Source organism: Lithobates pipiens, unplaced genomic scaffold (genome assembly GCF_037356315.1).
Source record: "Lithobates pipiens isolate NorthernLeopardFrog02 unplaced genomic scaffold, aLitPip1_a1.2 Scaffold_27, whole genome shotgun sequence".
In the NCBI taxonomy this organism is placed as follows: Eukaryota; Metazoa; Chordata; class Amphibia; order Anura; family Ranidae; genus Lithobates; species Lithobates pipiens.
Window position 1 is genome coordinate 22,183,427 of NW_027507788.1, and position 21,681 is coordinate 22,205,107.

General features: G+C 41.2%; 1 protein-coding gene across 1 annotated transcript; it reads left to right on the forward strand.

The window, feature by feature from the left end:
• The first annotated feature begins 9,168 nt into the window (after nt 1–9,168).
• On the forward strand, nt 9,169–21,346 carry LOC143933123 (uncharacterized). The gene is made up of 4 exons (XM_077456060.1): nt 9,169–9,284; nt 12,659–12,808; nt 19,515–19,667; nt 21,053–21,346. The coding sequence occupies exons 1-4, from the start codon at nt 9,179–9,181 to the stop codon at nt 21,214–21,216; spliced, it is 573 nt and encodes a 190-aa protein (XP_077312186.1). The 5' UTR covers nt 9,169–9,178; the 3' UTR covers nt 21,217–21,346.
• The last annotated feature ends 335 nt before the right edge of the window (nt 21,347–21,681 follow it).

A 21,681-nucleotide genomic window follows, 5' to 3' on the forward strand; every position in this document is an offset into this window, starting at 1 on the left:
ACACTGAAGAAATTACGTGTAAAGTAGTGAGTGTACAGCTTGTATAACAGTGTAAATTTGCTGTCCCCTCAAAATAACTCAACACACAGCCATTAATGTCTAAATCGCTGGCAACAAGAGGATACAACCATAAGTGAAAATGTCCAAATTGGACCCAATTAGCCATTTTCCCTCCCCGGTGTCATGTGATTTGGTCTCAGGTGTGAATGGGGCTCTGAGGAAGAAGGGGTACCTTCGAAATGTGTCAGCCAGCAGCGGTTCGTATGTCCTCTCCCTAGGACCTGGAAACTGCTACCAGTGGACAACAGACTGCCATATGATTACTACAAACATGATTTTGTTTCTACATTTGTGAGTAGTTTTCAACTATGTCTTTTGAATAAATGTACTAAAGGATAATGCGCTAGGCTGGTGCGCCCTCTCTTTCTTTTTCTTTGTGAATGGGGAGCAGGTGTGTTAAATCTGGTGCTATTGCTCTCACTCTCTCATACTGGTCACTGGAAGTTCAACATGGCACCTCATGGCAAAGAACTCTCTGAGGATCTGAAAAATATAATTGTTGCTCTACATAAAGATGGCCTAGGCTATAAGAAGATGTCTTTGGGAAATAGACGTATGAGTGCTGCCAGCATTGCTGCAGAGGTTGAAGGGGTGGGGGGGGGGGGGGGTCAGCCTGTCAGTGCTCAGACTATACTCTGCACATTGCATCAAATTGGTCTGCATGGCTTTTGTACCAGAAGGAAGCTTCTTCTAAAAATGATGCACAAGAAAGCCTGCAAACAGTTTGCTGAAGACAAGCAGGCTAAGGACATGGATAACTGGAACCATGCCCTGTGGTCTGATGAGACGATAAACTTATTTGGTTCAGATGGTGTCAAGCGTGTGTGGTGGCAACCAGATGAGGAGTGCAAAGACAAGTGTGTCCTGCCTACAGTCAAGCATGGTGGTGGGAGTGTCATGGTCTGGGGCTGTATGAGTTCTGTCCGCATTGGGGAGCTACAGTTCATTGAGGGAACCATCAATGCCAACATGTACTGTGACATACTGAAGCGGAGCATGATCCTTTACTTTCGGAGACTGGGATACAGGGCAGTATTCCAACATGATAACGACCCAAACGTACCTCCAAGACAACCACTGCCTTGCTAAAGAAGCTAAGGGTAAAGGTGATGGACTGACCAAGCATGTCTACAGACCTAAACCCTATTGAGCATCCTCAAATGGAAAGCATCCACCAGCTCTGTGATGTCGTCATTGAGGATTAAAAAGGGACTCCATGGGCAACCAGTGAAGCTCCGGTGAACTCCATGCCCAAGAGGGTTAAGGCAGTGCTGGAAAATAATGGTGGCCACACAAAATATTGACACTTTGTGTGTGCGGCTTAGGTAAATTAGGCACCTCACATTTGTTGCCAGCAGTTTAGACATTAAGGGCTGTGTGTTGAGTTATTTTGAGGGGACAGCAAATTTACACTGTTATACAAGCTGTACACTCACTAATTTACATTGTAGACAAGTGTCATTTCTTCAGTGTTGTCACATGAAAAGATAGAATAATATATTTACAAAATGTGAGGGGTGTACTCACTTTTGTGAGATACTGTGAGATACTGTATGTGTTTGACTATTTTTATTTTGATGTGTATTAGTATTGTTTGTTTGTATTTTTCTGTACTATTTGCTATTGATTTCATTATAGTCAGGGCCCTAGAAGCATACCTGAAAGGGGGAAAACCTATGGTCATAGCCTGCCCACCCTTCCACAATGCAGGAGGAAGGCTGGGCAGCAGCAAATGGAAGGGGGGATTCAACAGCGTAGGCAAAAGTCAGGCAACAGCAAAATTGAAACATGTAATAATACAGCCCTTTCCCAAATAAGATCTGTGCAAAAAAAAAAAAAATGTGATTCCATGGTAAGTGGTGAGCAATGATGAGCTGAACTGTCCTTTTAAAGAAATTTGGATGGCAAACTGGAAACCAATTGGCCAAGTCTGTCAAATTAAAAATGTCAATTTTCTAGTTTAATAGGCAAGGAGGTGACAAAAAATAGCATGGGGGGTGTTAGACACCAGGGGAGAGGAAGTGTGTTACTTTCATGATTATTAGGAGAAAATAAAGGGAAAAAAATATTAAAACTCACACAGTCACCTCATTTAAATATTTTCAATATATTACATTTTTCATGAAAAGAGTTTATTGGAGTAAAGAACAATACAAAGCAGGAAAGCAACAATGCGATCCAATATCCATACTTAGGTAGCATGCATGAGGTACAATATCATCTATAACCTTCTGAAACAATTTGTCACAAAAAGAAATAAGACATTTTGCTGGAATATATGCGGTAATCAAGTTGTTGTCTCCTGAAAACTTCTAAACTTTAACTAAATAATATCTCCTCTTGTCCGAATTGGGAAGCGGCTATTGTAGGTTGGCTCATGTAATCACCTGACTTGCTAGTCATCTTTTTAGAAAAGAATAAGAGAGGTAAGAGAGGGAAAAGAAAGGATAAGGGAGAGAAAAATGTAAAGAAGAAGGGAGAAGGGTCAACCGTTGTACTTGGTCATTCTATGGCATTCAGGTCTCATCGGCCTTGGCAAATATCTTAGATTGGACCAGGTGTATCATTTTGTTTATCTGTAATGCCCGAGAAGGTCTCAGAGTATTTGAAAACAGTCCAGGGTTGCCAAGTCTCATGGAACCTCTCGACTCGCTCAGTGGATTGTGCTAGGGTGTCCTCCATTTCATAAATTTTTGCCACTCTATGAAGCCAGTCAGTTATAGATGGAACCCGTGGAGAGTTACAATAGATTGGAATAAGAGATTTAGCTGCATTTATTAGGTGTTTTGTGAGTGAGTGTTTGTATTTTTTCAAGGTCCAATTTGATATGTACCAATGTGGTTTCTGTTATCATTTTGATTCATTTTAACACTTTGTCCCAGAAAGGAGTAATTAAGGGGCCACCAAATTAACTGCCACCAAATATGTAATAGAGAACCAGTATTCCCCATGCACCTCCACCACTGATCGGGAATTTGTGGGTTCCATTTGTGTAGTTTCGAGGGTGTTAGGTACCACTGTGTCAACAGTTTATACGCTGTTTCCTGTAATTTAGTGCTGATGGAGCACTTATGAGATAAAATGCAGGCATTCTTCCACTGTTTGGGTGATATGGATACCTGTAATTCATCAGACTACCATCTCCTGAGTCTGTCATCTTTTGGCTTTTTAGCCTCCTGCAACCAGGCATATGCAATTGAGGTTGTCCTGCTGATCTGTTCACCTGTAAGACACACCAACTCAAACTCTGTCAAGGGTCTAGAAAAGTCGCCCAACTTTTCATTACTTTGAAGGTAACTTCAGATCTGCAAGTATGCCCAAAAAGGTAAATTGTTTAGATTGTTATCTTTTTCCATATTGGAGAAATCTTTAATCTTGTGTAGATAGCAATCCCCAGCCAAGAGAGGTTTATTGCTGCTTGGTGACCTAAGACGTGAGTTTCCTACGCCTGTTATAAAATCTGGGTTAACTTTTAACTGGAGTAAGTGGGCCAAGTGAGAAGGTGATCCCTATTTCCTTGGGCAGCTCGTGAATTAGCTTTAGTGTGGTTCCTGTTAGTGGATGATGTTTTAGGTCATCTGGATATGAAGACCATGGTATCCAAGGGGCAAATAGTAGGGGAAACTGAGTTACTAGCCATTTCCAAGTTCACCCAATCTTTAATGTCCCTGTGGCAGTGCCAATCTAAGATCCTCGCCAGATGGGAGGCCAAGTAATAGTCTCGAAAGTTGGGTATTCCAACCCCAATATATTACATTTTTATTTTCGGTTTTAGATATGTTTTTGTGGCACACATTCCTGCTGTCAAACCAGTGCCTCAGGCTTTGTCCTGGGTTACCAATCACACCCTTCAGGGATAGCAAAGGGGTATGCATTTGCCCTGATGCCTGGGTACATAGGCTTTACTATTTTCTCACTGTGCGTTTGCTAGTTTGTCGGTGAGGGCAGGGGTTAAGTTCTTCCTTGAAATGTAGAAGATTGTTCTTGGATACAAAGTAACATGTACAAACCATTCCAAGTCTTTGCACAGGTGTCCAAACATTATAGAACATTTGTTGAACAAACAGTAAAATGCAATTGTGTAAAATATGTATTTTGCCAAAGAGGAACTGCTTGTACACCTTGTACCTTGTACCTTGGCACAAAATGAAACTCAAATTAGTATAAATAGCTCTCCTATAATCCCAAACCCTCACTCAACCTTCAAACCTGAACCATCACTTCCATAACCATGAATAAAATCTTCATCTTTTTGATCGTCGGTGCTATGGTAACTACAGGTAAGAAATACTTATGGCACAAAATTGAATTTTTTTTTAAATTTGTGTTGCTCCATTGTACTAAATGTTTGTACTCTAATACAAATTGGAAGTAGTAAATTGGAAGCCCCAGAGTGTTTAAATCCTGACAACGAACTGGTCTTATTTACTCCAATTGTGTCTGTTAAATATATAATTAAAAGCATAAAACTATTTATAAAATACAATAGAATACTAGTTGATTCTGCCAGAGATACAGAGCTGATAATATTTCAAAAAGGTCAGTTACAGAAAAAGAAGTTTGTTGATAAGCAATATAACCCTGAACTTATAGAGAGGGTCCACCAAAAATGTCTTACTGGTCCATCCAGGGCTAACAATAAAGACACCCGGCCCCAAATTAATGTTAAAAGAGAAGTATGGGTTTCACAAAAAAAATAAAAAATCTATACCCACTTGGGTGGATGCAGCATTGGTCCAATCCTTCATCTGTCCATCTCTAGCTCTAAGACCAAGAATTGGGCAATCAAACAATACTTTAGCAGGCTTTCGAATGAACTGCCCTCCTATGATCCATAGGACAAGAACAGCCAAAAAAAGATTTGGCTATACTTCTCAGATATATTGCATAACACGTAGATGTGTGTGTCAATGCCAGATCCAATATATTGGACGAACCAAACAACCAATGTGTATGAGAATTAGGGAACATATCCAATACATTACAAAAGGTTACTCTAAGCATAGCATCTCAAACCATGACACAACTCATTACGATAAAGACTTCTCCTCCCTAATTATTTGTGGAATTTAAAAATAACCCCCATTGGGTGGGGAAGTAATAAAATGACTACCCTTAGCCAGTCTTTTTGGATACATGAGACCCTTCATCCACTAGGCCACAATATTGAATTTGGCATTAACTGTTTTATCAGTAATTATTATCTTAGGATATATCAATTTTATAATTTTTTGCCAATATGTAATATTTAGTTCATCGTGTATTATTATTTTCCTCATCTCTCTCATGTAATTTTATTAAATTTTTAAAGTAAACATTGTAGTTGATTATTAGTGAATTTTGGGGAATCATTTCTGAGCTGCACAGAACTCTACATTATTATTTATTTAGCATATTCCAATCAGAATATAATACTCAATAGGATTATTTTAAATCAGATCATTTATATATATTTTCACATTTACATTCATTTTGACCATATGAATGTTTTATTTCCTAGACATTCGTTTTGTTACAAATTTGTTTTTTAGTGAATTTTGACGAATTTGTTAATTTGTTAATATCCGAATTAACGAAAAACAAACTTTCAAATATTCATAATTTTGAATATTCAAAAATTCATAAAAATTCGTAAAATAAAACAAATTTGGAAATTTGAAAAAAATCGGAAATTCAAAAACCTGAAAACCCAAAAATCTGAATTAACTATCTAAAAACGTAACTATTACTAACTATTAAATTATAGGTATTGGTATTGTAATTTCCTTTCAAATTTGGCTGTTAGTGAATGTAAAGAATAGAAATTCATCCAAAGTTATGAATTATCCGAAATGAGAAAAAAGGGGGGAGAGGGGAATTGGGACTTTAAATGAAATTACGACCTGGTAAGGTCGCATATTTCCATACCTGTCATTCTGACTAAATATTATTCGGCACGCAGGCAATTTGCTGGCCGAGCTAAAGGAAAAGAAGTTGGGACTTTAAATAAAGCCAATGGTTTGCAAGACAACACAAAATGGTGGATAAATAAGCTGTTTAATAATTCATATACAAAGAATGGTATCAAACAATATCCTATTAATACGTGACAAGATATTTAGAATGAGTAGTAGCACTGATAAACAGTGAACAGCATACAGACTGTGATGTCAAATAGCAAGATAGGTAAAAAAAGGTAATAAAAATGGTACAGACATCATTGCTGGGTAAAATCAAGGGACCACCAGTGTCAAATGAGGTAAACAATTATTGCACGATCATGCCTGCCTAATCTCTGGCCTCAAAGATCCTGTTAAAAGGAGTAATCCATATTGGCACAATGAAATTGATGAATAATAGATAACTGGTAGCTCAACGCATTTCGTAGTTCAACACCACTCATCAGGAGCAGACACGTCATATGTCTAAAATTTAAATTATATAATAAACTAATAAGTCATCATAGTTAAAGGGTACACAAGGGGTAAATAGATCCCTTGAAGGGATAAAATACTCACTAAGATACGTTTGTTGGTGGTGGATGGCCAGGAGTGGTAACCCGTCCAAAAAGACTGCAACCGGGAGCTGAGGCGGGTACCCCAGCAACAAACACAGGCACCCATTGAGGAGACACAGGACCACAAGGCACTCTAGAGGAAAGGTGGCAAGTGAACAATAGGAAGTATGTGTGAATGAGAAGAGAGTGTGTTGGGAAGGAAGGGTGCCATGTAAAATAATGAGGGTGAACTGGGGTGAAAAAGCTGAAGAAGGGGGAAAAAAGTGGTAAATAATAAGAACTATATGATAGAGGTGAACAAGTGTATGTCAAATAAAAGGCGAACACAGTTGGTTGTGATAGAATGCGAAGAATAAAAGTGCCTGGAATGATGCTAATTACCTAATGTGGCATTATAAGGCACATGGTGTGGTCAATTCGTAAATTCAAAAAAATTAGTAAATTTGGAAATTCTAAATAAATCTGAAATTCTGAAATTCTAAAAAAAAATTGGAAATTCGAAAACCTGAAAAAACGAAAATCGGAAATAATTAACTAATAACTTAACTATTACTAACTATTAAATTATAGGTATTGTAATTTCCTTTCAAATCTGGCTGTTAGTGAATGTAAAGAATACAAATGTATCCAAAGTTATGAATTACCCGAAATAACAAATGTCATATCTAAATGAATGGAACATAACAAAATATAATAATATAATAATAAATTACAATAATAATAATAAAAAAATGTTTTATTATTGTTTATTATTAATTTGTTCCGTTCCATTTGTTTAGATGCAGAATTTGTTATGTCAGATAATTCGTAACTTCGGATCAGTCACTAACAGACAAATTTGAAAGGAAATTCCAATACCTATAATTTAATAGTTAGGAATAGTTAAATTATTATTAGTTAGTAATTATTTCAGATTTTAGAATATTCTGGTTTTCACATTTCCATTTTTTTTCACCATTTTTCAGATTTTTTTTTGGGGGGGGGGGGGGGGGGGGATTTCCAAGAATTTCGAATTTCTGAATTTTTTCGAATTTACAATTTTTTTCAAATTTACAAATTGCAATCACAACAAATGACCAGAAAAACAACAAAAAAAAAATTTCAGCAGTGCACATGTTTATTTTACCTTAATATTTTTAATTTCATATATATAACTATGCCACTGATTATGTCTCAGCTTTGCTCCATACCATACTCTTATTTATTTGATCTCATAAGCCTTTGTTTTTTGTTTTTTATATTAATATATTTGTATATATAGTTTTACATTTTTTTAAAATTTTTATACCTATTCATATATATATTTCTTACACATTTTATATCAATTTTATAACACTTTACTGTCTTTAAAAAACCTTCAGCCGTTAGAACCACTTTAAGTATATTTTAAAGCATTTCATTTAATGATAAAAACATTTAATGATTTCGAGGATATATATTTTATGTGAATTTTTATACATTTAATGATCAGTTAGTATTGTATACCATTGTGTTACATTCCTTTATGCACAATCTTCTCCGTTTAATAAGTTTGATGTTATGCTGGTGCTTGTAGTCTGCTTTGTAAATGTAATTAAAGTAATACTAAACACACCCAGTTTAATTGATATTATCCCTTCTATTCCTGTATATGGATGATGGCACTGTAATTATTTTAATTAAAAAAAAACTATATATAGCTCTCTCATGACCCAGATAGTTCCCAGCCTGTCTGCAGGGAAACATAAGCAGGAGGAGCTTCTAGCCCTCCACTGCTGGTCACATGTTCAAAAAAAACAGCCTTTGGAATACAGAGTAAAAATAAATAATTATTATCAATAAACCTGTTATAAATTATCATACAAATATAATATTTGAAATCAAATCTTCATTATTTTTTGGCAATAACATGGTGTAGGTGAATTTATGCCAGTCATAGGCTGCATCACAGCTTTCTAGCCTGTGTCTTAGAATAAGAGGGAGGTGAAGCCTCCATCAATCTACATGTGTTTAGCTGGTTAATGGGCGTGGAGGAGGAGGGAGGGAGTGGGCTGTCATTTACCACTGTGTATATGCCCACATGTGTGACTCTATAGTAACATGGGCTACTCAGACGAGATAGGGAGGAAATGCTCAGCATAGAAACTCACTGAAAAAAGAGCATGTGCAGAGTTGCCAACCATGCTCTGCAAAATCCTGAGCAGAATTGGGAACTTGAGCAGAAGAGGGAGATAGAGAGCAGCAGGATCAACCATTTTATTTTTTACAGAATACGTAAGTGAATCTCATAGTGACTGAGTGAGTATGAACAGCATGTCATACACCATGTATTGATAGAGTTTTATGATGTGCTGGCATATTCTCCTTTGGGTAGGCTTGGCAAAGGGGGCTGTGCTCCTGAAACATGTTGCCACCCGCCCCTTTCCTGAGACTCTGTGCTATACCAGGTCCATGCAGTGCTGTGGACACCGCCAACTGTCTTCCTCCAAAGCAGCCAGAGGAACAAAAGGAGGGAAGTAATAGTTAGATGAGGAGAAGCAACAGTTAGCTGAACTGATAACTTTGCCCTGAATGAGAAAATCAACGATTTTTCAATTTAATTCCATCATGTTGTCTTTTTGTATTTTAGGGCATCTCAAAACCATGTGCAAAAGGTGTTGGAATATTGACTCAACTGAATGCAGCACAGCAAAGGATATTGAATGTGATGGAACCAAGTGCATGACGCTGTCAGAAAACTTCAATATCAGTAAGTACGGGTTGTGTTCTCGTGTTGCATCTATTACCAGATTACCATCATTCATATCAGTGGCACATCTCTTATTGGGAAGGAGGTAAGCTTGTTAGCATTGGGGAACTGCATGCTGCTGATATATACTATGTTACCAAAAGGAAAGGGACACCTGCCTTTACACGCACATGAACTTTAATGGCATCCCAGTCTTAGTTCATAGGGTTCAATATTGGGTTGGCTTCTTCTGGGAAGGCTGTCTACAAGGTTTAGGAGGGTGTCTATGGGAATGTTTGACCATTCTTCCAGAATGGCATTTGTGAGGTCAGGCCTCTAACCTCTCTAGGCCTCTAACCCTGGCCTCCCTTCCTCTCTAGCTTTCCTCATCCTCTCCCTGGCTCTCTACTCCTCAGGTGCGCATTCTTCCTTCCCTAACACCGCTTTTCTGCCTAACTTCTTCCCTCTCCCTCCCACCGGCTGCTGCAATGTGAGCCTTGCAAGGGATAGGTTCCACTAATCGCCCCCCCCCCCCCCCCCCCAGCGCACCAAGCACTCTCCTTGAACACCAAACATTTCCCCCTGTGTACCCCTGCCACCACCACCATGCCTCCTGCTTCCCTCTCCTCTTTCCAACTGGCTGATGCGGGGACACCATGGGATCCTTTAGGATGGAGGGACGGTAAATATGTCACATTTACCAGCCCCTTCCTTTCCTTAATGAACACAATGAGTGATTGGTAGCGATCACTCACTGTGTTCATCCATAGCTGAAGCATAGTAAACTGTCTTTATTTGGGATAAGGGGGGCTGTCGGGTTGGCTGTATGGGACCCCGTGGGTTCTCACAGTAGCCCTGGGTGTGGCTAAAACCATTTTCCCTGATGAGTCCCAAGCCTGTAGCTTGTAAATCATCACCTGGCCACACCTAGTCCTGTCCTCTGCTTTTTATATTGACAGCACTGCCTGTGTTGTTGAAACCCTCCCTTCGTGAGCATAGTGCTGTATGTGGGAATGGGGGGCATGTGATACACAAAATCTAGGAGGATTCAGATCAGTGAGGGAAGGTAAAGGAAGGTTTTTGGACTTCAACATTTGGAAGGATTACTTAACACTTAACTAAGCTCCCTTACCCACACAAAACTTAGCCCTTAAACGTAACACCTATCAATGAACCGGACCCTGCTTAGCTCTCAACCTCAAACCTATTGGGGTTGATTTATTAAAACTGGAGGGTGCAAAATCTGGTGAACTTACAGTTTTTTTTTTTTTTTGTCAAAGCTTAAGTGAACAAACTAATATTAGAAGTTAATAGGCTACCATGCACAACTGTACCAGATTTTGCACTCTCTAGATTTCGGAAATCAATCCTATTGTGTAACTAAAGCTATACCTTACACTCAAACGTTACCATTTAACCAACCCCCTAATGTGTAATCTACCATTTAGCCCCATAACCTTGACCTTCACCCTAACCACTAAGCTGGAAAACATTTCTCGATCTCGATTAAGTCCAACAAGATGTATGCCACCTCATGGACTTATCGCTTTGATTTACAATTACATTTTTACTGTGCCAAGAGCATAGATTTTGCTATATTTTCTCTGTCACTGGACCTTCTGGTCTTAGCTCTACAACTGCATTGTCACCTGCAGCCACTGTAGCTGCCCCTCCTCTTGCCCAGTCACAGAGAACATTGTATTATATTAACTTATTCACAAAATAAAAACGCCTTCTGTGAATGAACAGCAGAGTGGAGGATTGGAAACAGTGGCGGCCGGTCCATAAGGGGCGCAGCTCTACTAATTCCATGTGGGGCCCCAGACTCATCGCCTGACTTTTTGGAAGCACATGATTAGTACCAGGGGCGGACTGACCATTGGGCCACTCGGGCACTGCCCGAGGACCCCATGCCACTAGGGGGCCCCATCAGGGTTGCCAGCCTCAGTAAAACCAGGGACAGTATGTAAAAATTTGTGTTTTTTTTTTTTTACATCGGTCTCTGAAATGTCCCTTACCGACATCCTTTTGGTCTAAAAATCACCAGATTATAGCTGCCCCACCTCTCCAGTACCTTCTCAGCCAATAGAAACATGTCTGTGTATACCGTGTGATTGTATACTGTGTGTGTGTGTTTGGGTCTACTGTGTGGCCCCATAATCTCTGATTGCCTGGGGGCCCCATAATCTCCTATTGCCCGGGGGCCCCATGAGTTATCAGTCCACCCCTGATTAGAGCCTGAGGCTCTGATTGGCTTTAAAAAAGTCAAACTCACCCAATATTCGCTATGGTCTTCCGGCTTCTCCTCCTGGTCAATCAGAACAGGAGGCGGACCTTAAGACCAGATTAGCTGGAAGGAGAAGCTAGGGAAGCCATGACCGTATATCGGGTGAGTGCAGACCTGGCCGGGGGGAGGGGGGTTTCCGCCCCTCCCAAAACAATTGAGCACAAGCTGCCACTGGGTGGGAGAGTTGCTGTTATATAGAAGGCCGCATCTCTTCTGTTTTTTTTTTTTTTGTCAAAGCTTAATTAAACAAGCTGATGTTAGAAATGAATTGGCTACCATGTACAGCTGCAATGGATTGTGCATTCTCCAGTTTTCATAAATCAATCCCATTGTGTCACTAAACCTAACCCTAACACTCAACTGTTACAATTTAACCAACCCCTAATGTTTAACCTAACAGCCTCATAAACCCTAGCCTTGACCTTCCCTCTAACCACTAAACTGGAAAATGTTTCTCAATCAGTGGCTACAGCCTCTGATCAGTGTATTTTGGCAACAGCACAATGTCCCGACAGGGGGGCATTCCTTCAGGGGAATCCCATCCTTTGTTCAGGCTAAAAAAAATACTAAGCCCTTGTACACACGGTCGGAGATTCCGACAACCAAATCCGACGGATCTTGTCCGAAACTGTTGCATACACACGGTCGGCCGAAGTTGTCGGAAAATCCGATCGTTCAGAACGTGATGACGTTATTTCGTTTCAACGGGACTACGTTCAGGCTAGTAGTCAATAGCTTTGATGTAGGAATTTGATCTGAGCATGCGTGGCACTTTGTCGGATCGGAATTCTCTACACATGATCGGAGTATGTCCGATCGGAGCATTTTGTCGGAAAATATTTCCGGCAAGTTGGAAAATTTGGTCCGACGGATATTCCGACGGAAACAGTCCAATGCAGACCACACACAGTCGGAATATCCAACAAAACCCCCTCTGATCGGACACATTCCGTCGGAATCTCCGACCGTGTGTACAAGGGCTAACAGTGTATCGCCAACTTTAGATTTAGCACTTGCATACTTACCTTATCCAATGCCAGTTTTTATCCCCCCAGTCATCTCTTGTAAGAAGAATGTTCACTTTCATGCTTTGTGATATTTTTTTCAGGCAATGTGATTTATACCAGTGTGAAAAAAACGTGTGCAAACGAGATGTGTGATAATTGCTTCACCGTATCAACAAACCATGGCTTCAAACTCCGAAGCGGTGGTGAATGTAAGGAAGGAGACAACAGTAACGCCGAAATGAAGTATAAGGGTGAGTTTATTTATCCTTGTCTGTGAAAATAATTATAGTTTCACTGTCTTCCTCCAATTTTTTGAAGCAAAAAAGAAGTGCAGTAATTCAGCAAGCAACTGTATTTTTGAAAGTATTTCAAGCCCATTTTTGTCATTTTGGGTAGAGTAGGTAATTTTATTTGCCATCCGTGTGCCATTAGGATTTCCAGCAACAACAGTCACCAAGATAAATAAAGAAAGCACATCTCCACAATCTGGACCCTTCATCACTTTATGTAAAACTAAAATATTCATCATTTTTAAGGACAAAGTCTACATCACTACAGGGAAAGTGGTTGTAGATGATGAATTGTTACTAGGAATGTCTTTAATATTGACTGGACCCTGGGCAAAACATTTCTTGCCCCCCCCCCCCCCCTTCTTGCAGTTTCGCTCTCCATCTGCTTTGAGGCATACAGTAAATAGCAGCTAGACTCAAAATCAGTTTACTGAATGAGATCAGGCAGCTATTGCTTTTGGTTGCCAGAGGTTACAGTGTATTGTTACCACTCACTGATTAGTTGCTAGAGGTTACAGCACATGATTTATGCTTGTTAATTGGTTGTTAGAGATTACTGTACATCAATACTGCTTACTGATTGGTTGCTAGAGGTTACAGCATATCATCTCCTCACTGCCTGCACACCATGGACAGAGGAGGTGAGGGGACCCATTAATAGACAGAAAACTCCTAGGGATCCTAGGACTCCTGGGATCAGTTGCAGTGCTGGGGGGGGGGGGGGCGGCTGGGTGGGTGTGATCAATTTCTAGCATGCCCCTTTATCTCCCCAGTGGGCAGCATTCCATATAGGTGGATATGACCTCAGGGGGGCATGATATACATATGAATACTGGATATATTTACATATGGATGCTGCTGGTCTGCCGCTATTTACATATCAATGCTGGTATTAACATGTAAACACCGGGGCAGAGCTGGGCAGCCTTAGTAACAGAAATTCACACTGAGATATCAGGGCACAGCACGGGACTAAAAACTTAAGGGACGAGGGAATTTAAACTGGGATAGTTGGCAAGTATGGGGCAGCTGCTTTGGGCCCCACAATAATGACAGGGACCCTGGCAGCTGACCCCTTTTGCCGTGCCTTAAAGACGGCCCTGATTGTTACCCATGAACTACTATGCTGAGCAGTTTATACAGATAAGTGCATGCAAAGGATTTTCTGTTTGAAGCTAGGTGAACCTAGATAGAGCTTCTTCAGTTGCATTAATCACTAGCAAGCAAGAGTATTAGCATTAGCCAGGTAGCCTGACCTAAAATAAGATTGCATCTAAAACTGAAGTTGAAAAGGTGCGCTAAACTGTTTTCTATACAGGACACTATTCCCTCAACATCCACCACTGGAGGTTATAAGCTGAGGACAATTAGGTGAAGAAATACCAACAGACAGAAAGACATACCTGGGAACTTGCCATAGCCAGGCCAGCAATGTTGGCGTTTCTTGCCAGCTCATTACTGACTGGGCTCAGTTCTCCAGCTCTATGTAATGCTCAGCATCCGTTGACTATAAACATTGTAGGTGGTGGTTGCTTGGATGCACACATGTCAAACTCCAAGAGGTGGAAAAGTGCAGGCGGTTTTACATGGTATCCATCCAATAGTAGCCTGAGAGCAAGAGATGTGTGCAGGAACAGGCAGGTATCATTATACAAGGTCTGCCTGGAAGTTGAACCCCCCATACTGCTGCGCCAGAATAAGGCTTAATGCAAATTGGTTTAAAAAGTTAAAAACTCACCTAAGCTGCATTTTTTCAACCAGTTTAGGTAGGTTTAGCAGCATTTGGTGTTTGGGTGTTTATTTATTTCTTTGGCCTGCAATTGTAATTTATTCTGGCCATTGAAATGAATAAGTTCCTAGCAGTGTTTGGAGTTTTTTTATGCCCAAAAGCTTGAAGAATCAGCAGAAGAATTGCATTTGGGAGAGGAGAATTCCAATGCCTCTAAATTCTGCTGCTCCTAAACTCTGGTAAGAGCCTATGGGGGTTACTTACTAAAGGAAAATCTACTTTGCACTGCAAGTGAACTTGGAAGTAAAGTCGCTATAGATCCGAGGGGGACATACAAGGACAATAAAAAACAGCATTTTAGCTTGCACATGATTGGATGATTAAAACAGCAGAGCTTCCACTCATTTCAGATCTACCCCTTATATTTAGAGCGACTGCACTTCCAAGTGCACTTTCAGTGCAAAGTGGATTTGCCTTTTTCGTAAATAACCCCCTATGTGTGCATGAACATCCCGTCATAAAAAAAAAAAAGCTCCTATGTTTGAATTTAGGTGCAGCGGTGTGTCCCAGGCTAAAGTGTTCGGATTTAGCTTGAAGTAAAGGTGGCAATCCTAAGCCTGACCCACCTCTACCCAGTGGTGCACCAGCCCAAAACCAACCAGATGAGACTGGCTCCAATCTGCAGCATTAATTCCCTCTACTACACTCTCCATGGAACACTGAAAGCTCTGCTATGGCCTTCCCTGAACAGCAGCATAAGGCTTGATTCACACTAACGCGTTTTTTGATGCATTTTGCATAAATGCAGGGACATTTTTTTAACATGGGTTCCTATGGAACATGTTCACATCAATGCATTTTTGTGCCTCTGCGTTTTTGGAAAGGGTCGGGGACTTTTTTTCATGCAAAATGCAGCGTTTTGCATGTAATAGAAGTCAATGGACCTGCAACAAAAACGCAAGTACCGCGTTTTACCACAATTTTGCTGCGATGTGCATTTTGCAGGGTTTTTTTTTCATTTTTTTTCACTGTATATAGTGTAAAAAAAAAAAAACGCAAAACGCAGCAAAATCGGGGTTAAAAACCTGCAAAAAGCACTGCAAAAACACTCAAAAGCAATATGCATAGATGTGATTCGAGCCTTAAGGTGGGCCACCAGACCCACCTCTTCTTCCTTGTTTCATCTGCATCCACAGTTTGCAGAGGTGTGGCCAAACATATTAAAAGTTCTGATGCCGAGTCTAAACCACATTGATATCAATAAGAGCCGAATCTGTCAAATTAATTTCTCCTTTCTTTAAGGCTAATAGCCAGTGGATTGGCAAAAGAAGTGCATGGGGCACTGCCCCAGGGGGCTTTCACCATTGCAAATACAATTTTGCAGAGCAGTGAAGTGCAACATTAAAAAAAATAGCAAAATTTTTATTTTTTTACGAAGGAAAAGAAAAAAAGCCATTACAATGTCGTTAATTCAAGCTTACTTGCAAGCTTCCTTTGTTTTAGAAATAAAGTATAGGGGTTAAGAGTAAGGGTGGAAGCTTGGGAAGGGATGTTATCAGGGAGAATTTACAGTTACATAGGGAAGTGGTCCCAATGCTTTGGTGCTCCCAAGGAGGAGAGTCAAGAGGGAAGATGGCTAAAAAATGTATAATTGTGCTCTGCACTTAAATAACTGTTAAAGAATGTTTAACCTTTCACATGACGTTCTACACTAAAGATTCTGATAGCATGGTCAGATGTTGGCACCAAGTTGTACCAGTCCCACTCCTCTTCTCCTTTTGATTAGAGCACTCATTCAGCTGCCACTATATGCCTCCTGGTCAAATTCCTAGCCCTATGACTAACACTTAATAAAGGAATGTCCACACATTAATTCATTTTCAACTCTCTACTGCACCTTCACATCTTCACATTATTTCCCATGCCATTTCACATTTGACATACTATCAGATCAGATCAGCAATGTGAAAGGCTAAACATTCTTTAGCAGTGCAGAGGACCAGTACACATCTTTTAGCCATCTTCCCTAATGAATCTCCTCCATTTGGACCACTTCTCTATGTATACAAAGTCCACTAACTTATGCTGTCCATCACAGAGTCACGGGACCCACAGCTGAAAGCTAGGGGGACAAGATGCCTAAAAGCTTGAAGATGCCTCCTTTAGTATACTAGTCTCTTCCAAATGTCCCTTCTATAGCTTTGCCCATCAGGAAATGCTCCCTGATGACATTAATTCCCAAGCGTCCACCGTTACTCTTACACAAGGACACTGTTCAGGCCCCTGTTACCTCACTGCACCTGGTGTGAACAAGCCCTAAAATGTAGTCTGTGAGGCGAAGTTCAGTGATCTTAGATTGTAACTCCTCCAAATTTCCCCTTCTAGGATGAATCCCCCCAGATTCCTCCTCGTAGCACAAAGCCCCCCAAATTCCCCCTCATAGCAACCCCCCCCCCAACCTCCTCCTAGCAGAAAAGCTCTTAAATCCCCTGTCCTAGCGCAAAATTCTCACCAAATCCCCCCTCCTAGCACAACCCCCCATCCCCCCTCACAGCACAAACCCTCCAGTTCCTAAATCCTCACTCCTAGAGCAAACCACACTCAAATTCAGCCCCCCCCCCCCCCAACAAATTCCCTCTCCTAGCACAATCCTCTTAAATCCCCCCTGCCTAGCACAAATGTGGGCTGTCCTTAAACATGTTATACTTACCTACCCTGTACAGTTGGTTTTGCACAGAGCAGCCTGCATCTTTCTCTTCTTGGGTCCTTAACGGGAGCTTCTGGCCCCTCCCTCCTGTTGAGTGCCCCCACAGCAAGCAGCTTGCTATGGAGCACCTGAGCCCTTCAGACACAAACTGCGGTTCAGCCACGCCCCCTCTCTATTGATTGGCTAACTGAGTTTGATTGACAGCAGCTCAGGTAATTATTAGGGTGGCTGAGAGGGGGCTGCTACACACAGAATGCTTATTATTTTAATACATAAAATGCATTAAGATAAAAAAAAACTTCTGACTTTACAACCACTTTAACTCTTGTGCAGTGTTCCCTCCCTCCATGTTTCATGATCAGTTCTCTATGCTTCCTCTTCCTTCATTTCCCATTGAATGACCACCTACTGCTCTGTATCCTCTCCCAGTAAAATATGATCAGCTGCTGTTGATCTTCTTCCTCCCAATTTTGCTTCACCAATAATACTGCAGCTGCTGACTATTAATAATCGGACACTTACCTATCCCAGGGTCCAGCAATGCGAGGGAACGAAGCCCCGCTCATCTCTCCCTCCTCTCTGCGGCACCGGCATGGTAACTGTGGGCACCCAGCTGTGGCTACACAGCCAGGCACCCACTGCGCATGTGCGAGCTGCTCCTCAAACCGTGACTGGCTGGGCAATCATCTGGGACCTGTGACGTGTCCCAGATGATGGCCGAGAGGGAGGGGGGAGAGGGGATCTCCCTTCCGGTGCTGTGGTGTGCCGGGAGGATGTGGGAGCTGGGACCCTCTAAGAAGAGGGTATCGGCTCCCCCCACCAAAAAAATGACACGCCAAATGTGGCATGTTAGGGGGCCACCTCCCTTAAAGCGGAAGTTTCATTTTTGGGTGTAACTCCACTTTAACTCCCATGCAGTGCGACTATGCGAGGAGAGAGAGAGAGCACAGTATGCACAGATATCTCCTCCTCCCTGCAGCTATGTGTACTATTGCCAGCAAAGCAGAAAGCTTAACCTTAACAATTGATGAGTTATTGGTTGGTAGGATGCAGGCAGGCGGTACACACAGCTTTCTGCTTTGCTGACAATAGTACACATAGTTGCAGGAGAGAGCCGGGCAGGCTGTGCTCCCTCTCTCCTCGCAGAGTCACACGGCATGGGAGTTAACACAGAGTAGCGATCAGATCAGGATCTGTCCACGGCACCCTGGTTGAAAAACCATGATCTATACCACCTCGCCTGGAAATTCAGCCCACATAGGGCCCATTAGCTCTTCTCAGTGTAGATCTATATCTTCGAATCCCTAGGGAGGGATTTCTCCAAAAAGGGAGCTAACACCCGCTTATAACTTTTCCCTTACCATACCAAAATTGCAACAGAGTCATCTAACGGTAGATAAGAAAACGGCATCTGCTACCCAATGAGGTATGGGGGCCCACACCCCCAAATACATACCAGATTCTTATCAAGGGTGTGTATCATACAGAAAGTAGGTAACACACAGACAACAACTGTACAACCACAACTGACCTTCCCCTGACAGTCCACTGCTGCTACAATTGTATGGCTGTATAAATCCCCTCACCTCCTCCTCTGATATTATATGGATGTGCAGGGCAGTGGCGGCTGGTGAAGTTTTAGGATGTTGGGGCGCCAGACCCGTCCCTCCACTTATAAGCCCCACCGCTATAGCATCCACCCACTCCATCCCCTATATTCCACTTGCTTCCACCAATAGTGTCAGGAGTATACAGCTCAGCATCACAGGACAGAGTATACAGCCCCAGAATCACAGCAGAGTATACAGCCCAGAACCAGAATATATATACACACACACACTATTTTACCAATCTATTTTACATGCACATGGCATCCCAGTCTTAGTCTATAGAGTTCAATATTGAGTTGGCCCAACTTTTGCAGCTATACCTCTACTTTGAAGGCTGTCCACAAGGTTTAGCAGTATGTATATAGGAATGTTTGACCATTCTTCCAGAAGCACATTTGTGAGGTCAGGCACTGATGTGGATGAGAAAGCCTGGCTCGCAGTCTCTAATTCATCCCAAAAATATTCCATCGGGTTGAGGTCGGGACTCTGTGCAGGTCAAAATTGCTTGGAAAGTTCCCGGGGATGTACATAGATAGATAGATATATTTAAAACGAAAAGCAGCAAGGATGGACTTTGCAGGCACCAATTATAAGTTGTATTAATTTCTTTTTATTTTCCAGAACAATGTGGTGATAACATGCCACTAAACAACTTCATGTGTCCAAGCTGCTATGTGAATACATCTATTGATGGCTGCAAAAGCAGTGAAATGGTATTGTGCCGTGGGAACGAATTTGAGTGTGTGAAGTTTAGGTCATTTGTTCAGCTGCCTGGTATGTATCTATTGCAATTATGATTCTATTGTGATTACCATATAAACAGTATTGCACAAAAGTGAGTACACCTCTCACATTTTGTAAATATTTTATTATACATCTTTTCATGTGACAACACTGAAGAAATGACACTTGTCTACAATGTAAAGTAGTGAGTGTACAGCTTGTATAAACACACTACACAGGTTTTTAAAGTAGTTTATTAGGCAGCTCCGGGTGTCTTCTTCCGACTTTGATGACTTCCAACCCTTCCTCAAAGCACCCACCCCACCATGTTGAGGGCATGTGGCCTGGTACGGTTCAGGAGGGGGGGGGCTCGCTTGTCCCCACCCCCTTTCCTGACCGGCCGGGCTGCGTGCTCAGATTAGGGTCTGGTATGGACTTTGGGGGGACCCCCACATCATTTTTCGGCATAGGGGTTACCCTTAAAACCCATACCAGGCGATGGGGCGGCGAGATTGACTTCCTTCTCTAGTCCCGTCGTACCTGTTCAAAATGAACAGACTTTAGTCCATGTGTGGGCAAGTCCGTTCATTTGGAAAGTCCAGCGGACCTCAGTCAAAAGTCCGGTGGATAGTCCGATCATGTGTACGCGACATTTGAGGTTCATTGATCATAAAAATGGTATAAGGCTCCAAAGATCCCCTTTACTTTAAGATGCAACACAGAGTGCCTATGCCTACTTAAATGAAATAAATATAAAATTAACCCTGTATATAGTTTAGACTGCATATGTACAATATTTAAAAAAAAATTTTGAATTTTTAATAAAACCACGCAATCAAGAACACATTTTTGCTACTATTGAACATCAAACAAATGAGCCTTCCCTTTTCATACTCTTTTATCCCTATCTAAATTTTAGAACTATACATACTGTATGTGATAGGAATAGGGAATGATCCCTCCTGTCTCCTCCCTCTCAAGTCACTTGAACCGTCCAATCATGTAAGGAATTCCCCGTGTTTTAAAGCAACAAATCCCTGCAATGTAACATTTTGATTAGAAGCAAAATCTAGTGGGTTGATTCACCCTATATTGTTTCACCCAATGAAGAACCCATCAGTCAGATCTCCTTACTACAATTTAGGGATCTGCCCCCCTTGATGTAGTTACAGCTTGGAACAACCAAATCCTAAAATAAAAATTAAAAATATTGCAGCTTACCAATCCTTATCCTTATGTATCCTTATCCTTCTGTGGCGGCTGCATTATTTTCCCTTTTTTAGGGGTTTTCTCCTATTTTTACCCAGGGATCCTTCAAGTAAGAAATTACCTGTTTTAGGGTGACAAGGTTCAGGGGAAATCATGTTTAGCAACATTATTCACTGTACCCTATTTAGAAGTATTTGGTAAAAATAACATCTTATCTTGATTTTCAGATGGTAAGGAAGTACCAATGTCAATGCAAGCCTGCATTACAGAAGGTGCTTGTAAAATGGGGGATGCAGTTGTATTCGGAGCAAAGCAATTACAAGCAGTGGAGAAGACGTGTACCCCAGCAATACCTGTTAATACTGCTAAAACCGAACCAAACCAGCTGTAAACCATGCTTGGTTCTTTGTTAGGAAATTGATGCATGTGTAAAACGTCATAAGCTTTGGTTGCTTTAGAAACAATGACAACTGAAAACAGCATTGAGATGTATCAAACAGTAGATGTGCTAAATGCATGTTAATAAAATATTTAACTCATCATCAGTGTTACTTTGTTTTTTCAAAGACAATTTGTAATTATTACACACAGTAATTGGTATATGCAGTACACTACACAATGCCATTTCCTTAATGATGTGTCATGAAGAATTAATTCCTGCAGTAGCCTTTCTCAACCTTTTTTGCCCTGGAGGAACCCTTGAAATCAGTTTAGATGGGAAAGCCATAGGGATGTTCCCGTGCGTCAGAGGGGGCGGGGCCACCCAGCGATGTCATTATGTGGCCCTCAGTTATAAAAGAACTGTCACCTGAGAGGCCCGTCATTACGGCGGGTGCCTCCCGTGGAGGCAGATCAT

What these genes read in the sequence shown, in the direction of transcription:
- LOC143933123 (XM_077456060.1), top strand. Translation starts at nt 9,179, where the DNA reads ATGTGCAAAAGGTGTTGGAATATTGACTCAACTGAATGCAGCACAGCA. An exon ending in CGCCGAAATGAAGTATAAGG is followed by an intron (nt 12,809 to 19,514) that starts GTGAGTTTATTT and finishes TTTATTTTCCAG; the next exon opens with AACAATGTGGTGATAACATG. An exon ending in GTCATTTGTTCAGCTGCCTG is followed by an intron (nt 19,668 to 21,052) that starts GTATGTATCTAT and finishes CTTGATTTTCAG; the next exon opens with ATGGTAAGGAAGTACCAATG.